The 13,652-nt window shown below is 57.6% G+C and overlaps 1 protein-coding gene across 2 annotated transcripts; it reads left to right on the top strand.

Annotated features, from left to right (window-relative positions):
• Positions 1-137: 137 nt before the first annotated feature.
• Igfals (insulin like growth factor binding protein acid labile subunit) lies at positions 138-12,967 on the top strand. 2 transcript variants are annotated; one of them, XM_021734973.3, is made up of 3 exons: positions 138-3,919; positions 5,569-9,844; positions 10,976-12,967. In XM_021734973.3, the coding sequence occupies exons 2-3, from the start codon at positions 9,829-9,831 to the stop codon at positions 12,772-12,774; spliced, it is 1,815 nt and encodes a 604-aa protein (XP_021590648.2). In that variant the 5' UTR covers positions 138-3,919; positions 5,569-9,828; the 3' UTR covers positions 12,775-12,967. The 2 variants fall into 2 exon arrangements, with proteins under 2 accessions (XP_021590648.2, XP_077880978.1); XM_078024852.1 differs by having other exon boundaries at positions 138-4,121.
• The last annotated feature ends 685 nt before the right edge of the window (positions 12,968-13,652 follow it).

Genomic DNA, 13,652 nt, shown 5'->3' with positions numbered 1-13,652 from the left:
TGTGTCATCATTTTTGTGAGCTGACTTGAGCTCCTTGAGCAGAGAACCTGTCCCTTTCTGGACTGAGTGCAGTGCAGTGCCCAGGTGGACACTGCCAGTCCTGTGCCCTGGCTCCACCATCTGCTGTTCTGTTTCTTGTCATGAATGGGGGCAGTGGAGGAACGTCCCTGCCTGTTCTACCAGAGCAACTTCACACCTTCTCTAGGGCTTTGGGGCTCTGCACTTACCTGCATGCCCTGCTCCTGTGCTTGTCCCCACAGAAGCTGCCGTGTGGGCCAGTCCTGGAAAGTTCCCAGGAGGCTAAGGGGTAGTGCCTCGTCCTGTCCCAGCAGAGGGGCTATCTGAGGTGGTAGGCAGGTGTCCTTGGTGCAGCCTTAGCTGAGCACCGCTGTCAGGTTCAGGTCAGGACTGTCCTTACCTGTGTGGTCCCTGCTTGTGGTTTTACCACTCACCGTCCTTCCTCTTGGAGGAGGCTAGGTCCTGTGCTCTCCAGTGAGTGTCCCTGCTGCCCCAGCTCTTCCCCTGGCTGAAGAGCACTCAGCCTGGCCCAGCCCGGCTCTGGTTGCCCGATTCACATCCTGGGCAGTGGGTGGGGGCCGGGGAGGAGAGGGAGCAGCAACCCTAGATGTCTGATGGCAGCCTGACCCAAGATGGAGGGGAGGACGATGTGGTGTGGAAGAAGGGGCACTGCCCCCAGCTTACTGGGGAGAGGGGCCCGTCAGGGGAGTCAGGTGGCAGGTCTGTGGGCGGTGTGGATGGCTGTGCTGCCTGCTCTGGCTGTCTGCCTGCTCTCCTGGTGTGGCCACAGTGCTTGCCTAGGCCCCAACTCCACTGAGGGCTCTGTGGCCCTGCAGTGGCCACGTGGGCCATACCACTGTGAGGCCAGACACCAGGATGTCTCTAGAATTTCATGGCGATGACAGAGTCGTGCCTTCTCAGAGACTGATGCAGATGGGACCTCAGCTCCTCCTGCACCCACAGAGGGGGCAGGACCCTGTGGGTGGCACGGCCATGTGCACTCACCCATGTGCGCTGTGGCTGATGCCCTCCTCTGACCCCAGGTCTTGGCAGCATTATCTCCACTGCCAGAGCCGTGGGTGGGGAGGCCCCCCTCCTGCTCTCCTCCTATGGGTACAGCATGCAGGGGCCCACCCATAGGTGCCCCACGCCCTGGGAGACTCACCAGGCCTGAGGATGTGTGCTCAGCCCTCTGAGACTTGCTTCATTTTCCCCTCACCTGGTGGCCATGGGAGGTGCCAGGAAGTTTCCCTGCTGATGGGGACACAGTGGCCTCCTGCTGCAGTGAGGCTTCCTGCCTGTGAGGGTCCCCTGGGCTCGTGAGAAGTGGAGCTGCTGGGCCATGGGTCAGTCATCTGCTGGAATGACAGTCCTGTGGGGACACGGTCTCTGGGTGCTGGCAGGCTGCTGCCTGTGCCCATGGTGCTTCCTTGGCAGCAAGAGTTGCAAGTGCTGTTTTGTGTCACGTGTTCTGCGTGTCCTTTGTGATGCATCCCTAGAGTTGATGGTCTGTCACTGGCTTCCTGCTGTCTGGTCGGGTGGCACCCCTCCTCATGCCGGCCCAGTGTGACTTCCTTACCTGTGGTAAATGTGTCCTACTTAAGTAGGACACACATTTCCTTCTGTGGGGAAAGTTGAAGGTTTTTGGTGTTCTTTTCACATTCAGGTTTAAAACTCATGAGAGCCTGGGTGTAGTGGCCACGCCTGTGATCCCAGTGACTCAGGAGGCTGAGGCAGGAGGATTTCAAGTTCAAGGCCAGCCTCAGCAACTTAGCAAAACCCTGTTTCAACAAGAAATATCAAAAGGGCTGGGTGTGTGTGACTCAGTGGTCAAGTGCCTCAGGGTTAAATTCCTAGTGACAACAACAAAATTCCCTTGAAAATGGCTCTCCTGCCCACAGGGGATGGGTACCCAGGTGCCTGCCCACCCGTTCTGCCAGCCTCTGCAGTGTGAAAGCCTCACGTGCCCACACTCTGGCAGCAGGCTTGGCTGGCTGTCCTGGGCCAGTGCCATGTCCTCCTAGCACTGCGGCCATGGCGTGCCACATCGTCCCCCTCATCGCCAGAGAAGGATACTGGCTCCCCTTGCACAGGGCAGGGTCCTGGGCGGCTGGCCCCTTGCTCCCTCTGCGTACGTCAGGACCTTCACCTCTGAGACCAGGACTGGCATCACGCTGGCTCAGGCCAGGGAGGGGCTTTGGCAGCATGGGGTCCAAGCTGTAAGTGATCTTGTCCAGCTAGCTTTTTGCTGCTGCTCTACTGCATGAGGCCTGGTGCCTGCTACCCAGTGAGTGGGACCCCTGGCTGAGGGCACAGTCCCCACCAGTTTGCCCTCACCACGACACAAGCCACAAGCTTAAGGCCCAAGCCACTTGCACTTCTAGCCACAGAGGACGCAGGCTTAGGATCACAGCTTTCACACAGAGGACGTCTGGGCCAGTTGGGGGCCCTCTGTGGAATCTAGCTACTGTCACCTCCACCCCTCACGTTCACCACTGGAAGCTCCTGGCCAAGGGTCCTGCCCCACTGGCCCCTGAAAGGACCGTCCCAGCCCCTTCTCCTCCCTGGCTCTGTCTTTCTGATGAGCAGTTGGGATGTGGGCCAGAGGCTCAAAAATGACAGACCTGAGGATGAGGCTCCTCCCAGGGCCAGGCACCTTCGCCTTCTGGTTGGGCAGTGCCCCTCCTGCCTCCCACAGAGCACAGCTCTTGCCATGCAGTGCTCTGGTGTGGTCGCTGCTGAGCCCCGAGCCTCTCTGTTCCCCAGGGAACCGGCACCCAGGCATCTGTTAGCCCCAATGTGGCTCCGAGGCCTTCCTGCTAGAGGGGAGGTGCCCAGAAGCCTCCACTGGAGGGTGGCAAACTCAACAGGGCTCTGGGTGCCCTTCCGGTACCTTCCCGCACCTTCCCGCCATCCAGGCCGCACACGTTACAACGCACTCTTCCCAGCACCTCCAGAATCAGGGTGTCCCTGGAAAAGTTCCCGTCAGGGAGAAGGTTAGACCGTGGGATAGAAGGCATCTGCTGGGTAAAACATCACTCAGGATCTTAGTAACTTTCTTGCTAATCAAATGTAAGAGTCATTTTTCACCTAGATAAAATTCATATAATATAAACTAACTTTTTAAAAAAATATTTATTTTTTTGGTTATAGATGGACACAGTATCTTTATTTTATCTTAAGTGGTGCTGACGATAGAACCCAGTGCCTCACACATGCTCTACCTCTGAGCCACAGCCACAGCCCCAGCCCAAAGTTAGCTTTTTTAAAAAATATTTTTTTTTAGTTGTTGACAGATTTTTATTTTATTTATTTGTGTGTGGTGCTGAGAATCGAACCCAGTGCCCCACGCATGCTAGACAAGCACACTACCACTGAGCCACAACCTGCCCTGCTTTTTTTTTTTTTTTTTTTTTGGGGGGGTGGTGGTGGTCCTGGTGGTTGAATCAAGAGTGCTCTACCACGGAGCTAATCCCCAGAACTTATTTTAAGTCAGGGTCTCTCTAAATTGCTGAGGCTGGCCTCAAACTTGTGATCCTCCTCCCTCAGCCTCCTAAGCAGCTGGTTTATGTACCACTGTGCCCAGCACAATTAGCTGTTTAAGTTGCACAGTGTGGGGACTGAGGTGTGGCTCACCAATAGGGTTCTGGGACTGGACACCTAAGGCCCCAGGTGCCATCCCAGTACCGCACACCCCAAAGAAGAAGGGAAACAGTCCAGAGGCATTTGTGTACTTACAGTGCTGCTTACCTATTCCTCTAATAGTTGGAAGCTGTCATTCATCAGTCTGCCAAACCATGCCAAGTGGGGATTCTGGGAAGAAGGCTTCCCCCAAGGTCGGGCAGGAGTCAGAACCTGGAGGATCCAGCAGAGCCTGGCCTGGGACTGGTGACAGCAAGAGGTTGGCCCTGCCTCCACACTCCCTCCCCAGTGCTGTTCCCTCTGATCCAGTGATCCATCCCTCAGCAGTCACCTCTGCTCAGAAGAAGGGTCACTCTGCTCAGACCCACACATGCCTGGGAGTCCACTGACAGCAGAGGCAGGACACGAGATCCCTTCTCTGCCTCCTCGCCACCTCGGGGTCAGAGTTCATTTGCAGCCGGGTATGGTGGTGTGCACCTGCAATCCCCGTGACTTGGGGGGCTGAGGCGGGAGGATCACAAGTTTGAGGCCACACTGGGCAACTTGGCAAGACACCATTTCAAAATTGAAAGTTCTGAGGGTGTGGCTCAGAGGTAGAGCACCCCAAGTTCAAACCCCAGTAACATAAAGTGTGTGCTGTCCTCTAACCCAGCAGGACTAGAGGTCTGCAATAGAAAGTTCAGAAAAATACCAAGAAATTAAATAAAACGTTTCTAAATAGCATCTGGGCCAGTGGTGAACAGGAAAACTAGGCACAGCCAACTAGTGTGCAGAGGGTGGTCCCAGCCCTGCACCAACTGGAGAAAAGAAAGGAGTTTTCAAGTAGGAATGTAGGCTACACTTAAGAAGCTAGAAAATAAACCCAAGGAATCACAAGGAAGGAACAAATTAGTAAATAGAAAACAGAAAAGACAAGCAAGTGAAAAGGTCCACACAATGGCAAACCCTTAGCTAGACCGGCCAGCAAAATGAGGCCAGAATTTCGAAAACCATGAGTAAGTGGAGAAATCACTTGATTCTACAGACGTTGACAGGGCTTATGAAGAATAAGAGGAAAACTCCACACTAAATAATCAGATGAAATGGGCAAGTTCTTAGCACAAATTGACTAAAGAGAAACAATGAAACAGAATGGTGCCTGTGCTTGTAGCCCCAGCAAGTTGGGAGGCCGAGGCAGGAGACTCACTTGAGCTCAGGCATTTGAGGCCAGTTTGGGCAACTTAGCGAGACCCTGCCTCTTAAGGGGGACAATGATATCTGAATAGATCTACACCAAGAAACTGAATTGGGAAGCCTTCAACCTTCCACGTGGCTTCCCGCCATATTCTGTGGATAAGACCATCACTCATAGTTTCCAGGACACACAGGAGGGAACGGCCCCAACTCTCCTTATGAGGCTGATATCTCACCTGGGACCAAAGCCAGAGAAAGGCATCGTGCACCAAATAGAAATCGATTTCTGTCAGGAACAGATAGGAAAATCTCTTGATGAAGTCTCAGCCAGCAGGGGTGAGCAACGTCACACCATGACCCAGCAGGACTCGCCCTAGGAAGCAGCTGTTGGCTGGCTGGAGCGCGCCTTGGTAGGTGCTGGGCAGCAACAGGGCCTGATGGTGGCGAGATCCCTCACTAGACAGGAGAGGAGAGTTCTCCGCCCTGAGGACCTCTGTCTCTTGCTGCTGCCACAGATCACCAGGTTTACCATATAGTCCTGGAGCCCAGAAGCTGATGTGGGCCCCTCACTGGGCTGGATCAAGGTGTCAGGAGGGCAGGTTCCTTCTGCAGGCTCCAGGACGCTTGCAGCATTCCTGGGCACAAGGCCCCTCCTGCCATCTGCAGTGCCAGCACCAGCAGCTCAGCCCTGACCTTGCCTCTTATACACCGCCTTCTGCCTCTTCTGCTTCCCAGGCCAATGATTGCACTGGACTCCTCCAGAGAACCCTGAATATTCTGTCGAGGTCAGTGGAGAGCAGTCTCCATTCCTGTCTGCAGTGAAACCTCACGTGGCCACAGGCTCAGGGATCAGGACATGGATGTCACTGGTGGGGAACAAGATCTACCCTCCTACTGTGTTTACGAAAAGCACACTCTGGCACTGCAGCCAATGGCAGGTGACTGAACTGAATGAGGCTGGGACCACACCCCTGCCCCTGGCGAAGCCCGGGCCTGGCCTGCCAGGAGCACAGGGGAGACAGGTGGGCGGCCCACCTGTGGGGAGGGAAGGGCAAAGCCCCATCACAGAGGGCCCCCACAGGCAGCAAGGCCAGAGGACATCAAGTAGAGGCCTGGGGCATGCCATCAGCAAAGATCAGCTCACACCTACCTGAGTCCAGGGCCAGGGGACACATTACATTCAGCTATGAGAATGGGATCCTAACCACTCCACGTATATGAAATACGTCACATAACTCTACTGCCACAAATTTTAAAAGATTAAATTTAAAAAGAACAAATTTAAAAAGATTAATTCACTTTTTTAGGATGAGGGGCTGAACCCAGGGATGCTCTACCACTGAGCCCTAGCCCCAGCCCCCCATTTTTGTTTTGAGATAGGGTGTCACTGAGTTCCTGAGGGTCTTGAATTGTGATCCCCTGCCTCAGACTCCCGAGTAGCTGGGATTATAGTTACGCCACTGTGCCTGACCAAATTCATTTCTGTATACTAGATATCCAAAATAAAATTAAGAAAATTCCATTCACAATAGCATGAAAACTAGTAAAATACCTAGGAACTACTTGAGCACAGCAGTTCAAATGCTGAAAACTACATAAACTGAAACTTAGCGGAGAGCTGTTAAATATCTAAGAGCTGGGTGCAGTCCCATACCTGGGATCCCAGTGCCTGGCAGGGTTGATGCAGGAGCGTTCCCAGTTCCAGGCCAACCTCAGCAACTTAGTGAGACCCAGTCTCTAGGGATGTGCCCTGTGGCTCAGTGGTAGAGCACTTGCCCGGCTGGTGTGCATGCATGAGTGAGGTCCTGGGTCTGACTCTCTGCATCACCAAAATAAAAATCTTAGTGAAGGGAAGGCACTGTGCTCATGGGTTGGAAGGCCACTGTTGAGAGGACAGCTTGGCCACAACAAGGACAGAGCACAGACACATGACCAGCACGTGTGGACCTCGAGGACGTGCCCATGGGAGGAGCTGGGCATGAGGGATGTCCTGCAGCTGGACTGGCCACTCCATGTGGTCCATGCGTCTGCTGGGGCTGCTGTATGTTGGTGCGCTTGTCTGGGAAAAGCTCTGAGTGCAGGATCCACACACCACAGAGCCATGTCAGGAAAGACGCAGGGGAGGGCAGCATGCCCAGCAATGTTCAAGTCACCCCAACACGCTCTAGAAGAGCGTTTCAGCCTGACAGAGAATGAAGTTGAGGAGGAAAAAGGATAATCGAAGAGTGTCAAAAACAACCAGCCCGGCACGGCAACCACACCTGGGACCCAGCACCTTGGAAGCTGAGGCAGAAAGCTCAAAAATTCAAGGCCAGTCTAAGCAACTTAGGGAGACCCTGTTTCACTGAGCCATGCTGGAGGTGTGGCTCAGTGGTAGAACACCCCTGGGTTCAGTCCCCAGGACCAAAGTAATGACAATAGGAAAGAACCTAAAAAGCACACACAGGTCACAATAGAGACACTGCAGAATCCCCTGTGGGGAGATCGCAGCCCAGCTGTGGCCTGAGGCACCCCCTGAAGGAGGACCTGCCTGCCCAAGTCAGAACCTATGGAGGGGTCCATGGTAGGGGGCTGCTGCTGCAGGGATACAAACCCCAAGGGAGTGACTAGAGTCCTGGAGGAGCAGTGAGGCCACCTGAGCCGTGCGGGGACAGTGGCAGCAGACCGCAGTTAAGGCTCAGGTGGACCGCAGCTGAGACAACATGAGAACAGAATCCAGGCTGTGTTCAAGGACTTGAAACCCCAGACCTGACAGACTGGTGACAGACGCTGTGGAACCAGCTCTCTATGTCCTGTAGGGCTGCGGGGATGGAGCTCAACCTGAGATCTGGGGCTGCCTGACAACCAGGAGCTCTCACCATGGTGACCAGCACGAGCCAAGCCACAGTGCCAGAGAAGATGCCAGCATGCTTTCAAAGACATCTTGGATGGCCTAGCAGACACGCCCACATGGTGGCTTCCAGGGCCAGCCAGCCTCTGGAAAGGCGCTGGGTCCCCTGGGGACTGATACAGCACATTAAAGCCACAGTGCTACCCTCCATTTGCCAGCAGCAAAGCACAAAGACCTCTGGAGGCATTTTTGAGGATGGGGGTGCTTGGGTCTGCACCACCCAGAACCCTGCAAATGCACCCCACGGGACTCACAGCCCTTGGCCATGGAAGCACTGCTGGGAACTGCCTGGGAACCATCCCACACAGGCAGAGGCACCTGCCTGATGTCAGAGGAAGCCAGAGCCCATGCTTAGCATCACCATGCACCTGAGGGCCAAAGACAGCCCTGACCTCAAGTCAGGGACATGTTCCAGTGGCCCAGAGTGGCTGCCAAGGAGCAGGGCCACACTGGGGCAGGGTACGCATCTTCTGCAGAGCCCAGGGGCTGAGCAGTGTATCATGCATACCCCTATGTGGCTGTGGAATTTGAGAGGCTGATGTGGGCCTAACCCAGCTGCCAAAATCCTGATTGGGGTGTCCCCACCATACAAAGCTGGCCTTCAGTGGACAAGAAGATCCCAGCCCCTCTTCTCCCAAAGTAAACCACGGTGACACTGACTCCTCTTTCCAAATCTACCTGGGAGCCAGGGTGGGGCTCTCAGAAGAGGCCTCGGCCGCTGGCCTCAGAGGCCTGCTGAGGCCGCACTTTGGCTGTGTAAACTGCGCTCTGGGCTCCAGGCATGGACTTTCTCCCTGTGGATCTATAATTTCTCAGAAGAGAGGTTGAGGAATGAACTGGAAAATCCCTGGAGACAGGGCAGCACAGGTAGGATCTGCAGTGCCCTGCTCCCCACTGTCTGACCTGGTCGGCCTCTTCCTACCTCACAAAGAGGTGCATGTATAGAGAGCCCCAAGCCCCCCGAGCAGCCCCTCTGCAGCCCTAGTGTTGCCTTTTCTGGCACTTTCTGTGCATCCTCATTCCCACTGTTCCGAGCAGGGTGGAGAGTCTTGAAGAGAGTCTGCTGGAGGCCATGGGGTGTGGGTCAGGCCTCACCCACCAGGCCCTGGAAGAGGGACTCGAAGCCAGGGAGTGGAGCAAAGCCTGACCACCCAGGGGTGACCTCTAGCAGGCCAGACACCAGGTACCCGTCCCTGTGGTCTGCATACAATGGGGTGGCCAGGCCCTTGGCCAGGTCCTTGATGGAGACTTGCAGGAAGTAGGGGGCAGGTGGAGGCTGACCGCTGGGCCACAAGACCTGACTCAGAGTACAGGCTGCCCCACTGTCTTCCCTGCCCGCCTCTCCTAGGTCAGTGCCAGAAGAGGCAAACACAAGGTGGCCAGTGGCCCTGCCAGGTGTTCCTAGAAGAGGCCTTGGGGGAGGAGCAGTGGTCAGACACTAGCTGACCTTGAGGTCACAGGTGGGGCTGAGGCTGGGCCTGGACCCCGAACAGCCCCTGGGCCTGGAATGTGAATGCAATGCGGCAGGCAAGGAGCAAGGCAGTCAAAGGCCCACTCAGGCTGTTAGGAGACCCCAGGGCAGGCAGCATGCTGGGCAGCTGGGCTGGGCATTGGGAAATGAGGTGGCACTGGTTTAACCTAACACAGTCAGACAGAGTCAGGGGACCCTGGGGTCCCTGGTGCCCCAGGAGCTGCCCAAGGGCCCCTGCTTGTATCAGGAGCTAGTCATTGGGTCCCCCAGGCGGGTCTTGAGCACGAGCCCTTCAAAGGCTGCTGTCGGGGTGTCCCTGCCCCCACCTCTGGGCGCATCCCACCTATGGGGGGCACACAATGGACCTGATGGCCCCCAGAGCAGCACCACAGCCCACCTCAGATCCTGAAGGAGGCCTCAGGGTGGACAAGGCCCCAGCCACTTCCCTGCACTCTCTGACCCAGGGGATCTGGACTAACACTGGCTGCCCGGCATGAGGGGGTTAAAGGGGCTGGGGCAGGGCTGGCTGGCGGGCTGTCCCTGCCGTGGACAGGGACAGGAAACACAGGGCAGGGGCAGCCGGCCCAGCAGACTGCCTTTGCTCATTGCCTGCTGCAGCCTGCTCTGACGTGGGATGGCCTGCAGCGAAGGTGAGGCACCCAGCGTCCCCTGCCACTTGCTCTGGGGAGAGCCAGCTGGTGACCCCCAGCCACTTTCCCTGTGGGGCGGCCACAGGGAGAGTGCAGGGCTCAGCTCTGGGAGGGCTTGTGGGGACTTTCAGGAGTGGGAGGGGAGCACAGCTGGGCCTGGAAGGGACGGCGCTCAGTGGTGCAGGAACGGAACTAGGTCTCCTCACACCCCCAAATGGGGGGTTTGCCTGGGACCCTCCACCCAACCAGAGCCCACTGCCCTCTCAGGCCCCATTCTTCTCTGGTCCTGGCTCTGGGTGGGTGGGAGACTGCCTTGCTCCTTGCCCGTCTCTGTGGGGTACCTGGACTAGCCCCCCAGCAAGCCAGCACTTGGGACCAACTTGGGCCACCTCTTCCTCATCACAGCAGAGGAGCAAGAGGTGGGGGTCTGATGTGCTGCCTCTGACCTCACCTGGGACCTGGAGCTCTCAGGGCAGGGACAGGAGGGACCCAGTAGGAGATTTTGGGCACTCTTGTTGGGGAGGCTGCTATCTGGCCCAGTGGGGCCTGATGCCTGGGGAGTGGACAGTCTGGGTCCCCCTCTGCTGTGAGGCCTGTGTCCTGCTCTCTGTCAATGTGGGCAAAGGCCCACATGCAGGCTGTACAAACTGGGGAACAGGTGAGCAGTGCCCCCTAATTCGGGGCCTCATGGAGGGGTATCTGGCTCACTGTCGAGCCACAGAGGGCAACAAGTAGACACCCCATCTGGGTCATCTCCAGAATATTCCAAAATCAGTCAGATCCTGGCTGATGTCTTCTTCTACCTTCTTCTGGGCCAGTGTGGCAGCCTGGCTCTGCTCAAGCACATGCCTCAGGGACATGGATGCCACATGGCTGGAGGGGCTGTGCTCATGAGGCCTAGGAGAAGCTGGGGAGCTGAGTCAGGGACTGCCACCTGCCGGCCTCCTGGGTGGCAAGTGCAGTCAGCTCCTGAGCCAGCTTGGCCACCAGCTAGTCTCTGATTGGTATTTAAGTGGGGTGACCATGTCTCAGTTTATAAGTATGACCCTCCTCTTGCTATAGCTGAGGTCTGAGCAAGTTTGGGGTCTTGTTCACCTCCGGGGGACCCTGCCAGATCCCCTCTCCCCGCAGGAGGCCTAGCCCTGGTGGCACTGTTGGTCTCCTGGGCAGCACTGGGCCCCTGTGGCCTGGGTGGAGCAGAGCCCAGAGTGCTGGCAGACACCGAGGGCCCTCAGTGCCCGGCCATCTGCATCTGCAGCTATGAGGACGACACGGGGGAGCTCAACGTTTTCTGCAGCTCGAGGAACCTCACGCACCTGCCCATCGGTATCCCAGATGGCACCAGGGCCCTGTGGCTTGATGGCAACAACCTCTCTTCCATCCCCCCAGCGGCCTTCCAGAACCTGTCCAACCTGGACTTCCTCAACCTGCAGGGCAACCGTCTGAGTGGCCTGGAGCCACAGGCGCTCCTGGGCCTGCAGAACCTGTACCACCTTCACCTGGAGAGGAACCAGCTGCGGAGCCTGGCAGCTGGCTCATTCGCGCACACACGCAGCCTGGCCTCACTCAGCCTCGGCAACAACCTGCTCGGCAGGCTGGAGGAGGGCCTCTTCCAGGGCCTCCCGCATCTCTGGGACCTCAACCTTGGCTGGAACAGCCTGGTTGTGCTGCCCGACAAGGTGTTCCAGGGCCTGGGCAGCCTCCGTGAGCTGGTGCTGGCTGGCAACAAGCTGGCCTACCTGCAGCCGGCGCTCTTCTGCGGCCTGGGAGAGCTTCGGGAGCTGGATCTGAGCAGGAACGCACTGCGTAGCATAAAGGCCAGCGTCTTCGTGCAGCTGCCCCGGCTGCAGAAGCTCCACCTGGACCGCAACCTCATCACAGCCCTGGCCCCTGGCGCCTTCCTGGGCATGAGGGCGCTGCGCTGGCTGGACCTGTCGCACAACCGTGTGGCCAGCCTCCCAGAGGACGCCTTCCCTGGCCTGCTGGGCCTGCACGTGCTGCGCCTGGCACACAATGCCATTGGCAGCCTCCGGCCTCGCAGCTTCAAGGACCTGCACTTCCTGGAAGAGCTGCAGCTGGGGCACAACCGAATCCGGCAGCTGGCAGAGAAGACGTTTGAGGGCCTGGGGCAGCTGGAGGTGCTCACGCTCAACGACAACCAGATCCAGGAGGTCAAGGCGGGTGCCTTCCTCGGCCTCTTCAACGTGGCTGTTGTGAACCTCTCTGGCAACTGCCTGCAGACCCTCTCAGGTCAGGTGTTCCGGGGCCTGGCCACACTGCACAGCCTTCACCTGGAGGGCAGCTGCCTGGGCCGTCTGGGCCCCCAGACCTTCGCAGGCCTATCAGGACTGCGCAGGCTCTTCCTCAAGCACAGCGGCATCTCCAGCCTCGAGGAGCAGAGCCTGGGAGGGCTGCACTCACTCCAGGAGCTGGATCTTACCTCCAACCAGCTCTCACACCTGCCCAGGGGGCTCTTCCAGGGCCTCAGCCAGCTGGAGTACCTGCTGCTCTCCGGAAACCAGCTATCAGCCCTGCCTGCAGACCTCCTGCGGCCCCTGCAGCGGGCCTTCTGGCTGGACCTCTCTCACAATCGCCTGGAAGTGCTGCCTGAGGGCCTCTTCTCCACACTGGGCCAGTTGCGCTACCTCAGTCTCAGGAACAACTCCCTGCAGACCTTCCTGCCACAACCTCCAGGCCTGGAGCGCCTGTGGCTTGAGGGCAATCCCTGGGACTGTCGCTGCCCACTCCGGGCGCTAAGGGACTTTGCCCTGCAGAACCCCAGTGTTGTGCCCCGCTCTGTCCAGGCTGTCTGTGAGGGTGACGACTGCCAGCCCGGGTATACTTACAACAACATCACCTGTGCCAGCCCTGCCAACGTCTCGGGCCTCGACCTGCGGGATGTTGGCGAGGACCACTTTGCACACTGCTGAGCCAGGGCTCCTGGCTTGGCACCCCTGCGCTTTCACTGTCCTCAGCTCCTGGGCTGCTCATTCACTGGGGCTAGCAGTCCTGGCAGCTCAGGATGCTTGGGTGGGCGCAGGCTTGTATGTACCCAAGGGCCTGACCAGAAGGTGGAGCACAGCAGTGTCCCAGCTGCCAACAATTAAAGTGAACTAGCAGACACAGCGTGTGACCTCAAGAGCTAACCCTGGGGAAGGGGAGGTGGCTGTGGTCTCCCATCCAGTCCTGTCCCAGCTCTGCCCATCCCGGGAGCTACCACCTCAGTCCTCTGTGCCCTGTGTCACTCTCTGGCACTGGCCCAGACTCTGCTGTGTCTTCACAGCTGCTCCTTGGCCCCAGGACACCTTCCCCACCTGAGGAACCATAGGCATTGACTCAGGTCCTCTGGAAACCTCAGCAAAATGTCCCTCCATCTGGGGCATCATGTTGTGACCAAGGAGTGTATTCTCAGGTGTCCTGGTCCCTGGCAGCCAAACACAGCTGTGGTAGTGGTTGGGGCCCTGCAGCGCATGCTGACAGCAAGCCAGTGAGGAGATGGAGGCACACCTGGTGCTCCCCAGCTCTGCCAGTCTCCCCTTTGGGAGCAGTGAGCTTCCCTGGAAGGAACACGCTCATGCTGCCACTCTGCTTCCCACACAGGGTTCTCCTGGCCTCACCAGAGAGAGAAAAGGCCCCTTCAGCTCCAACTGACCCCAAGTTCTCTGGTCTCGGCTCTGCCTTGGCCTGGGGTGTGCCGCTCTATCAGGGCTACATGTCCCCTCAGGTTTCCGACAGCACAAAATCTTGCCAAACTCTCCCCAAACAACACACAGACATGTCTCACCCAAGTCTCCAGGGGCCTGGAACA

This window comes from Ictidomys tridecemlineatus, chromosome 10 (assembly GCF_052094955.1).
Source record: "Ictidomys tridecemlineatus isolate mIctTri1 chromosome 10, mIctTri1.hap1, whole genome shotgun sequence".
Classification (NCBI taxonomy): Eukaryota; Metazoa; Chordata; class Mammalia; order Rodentia; family Sciuridae; genus Ictidomys; species Ictidomys tridecemlineatus.
Note: the sequence above shows the minus strand (reverse complement) of the source record. Positions and strands in the feature narration are given on the sequence as shown.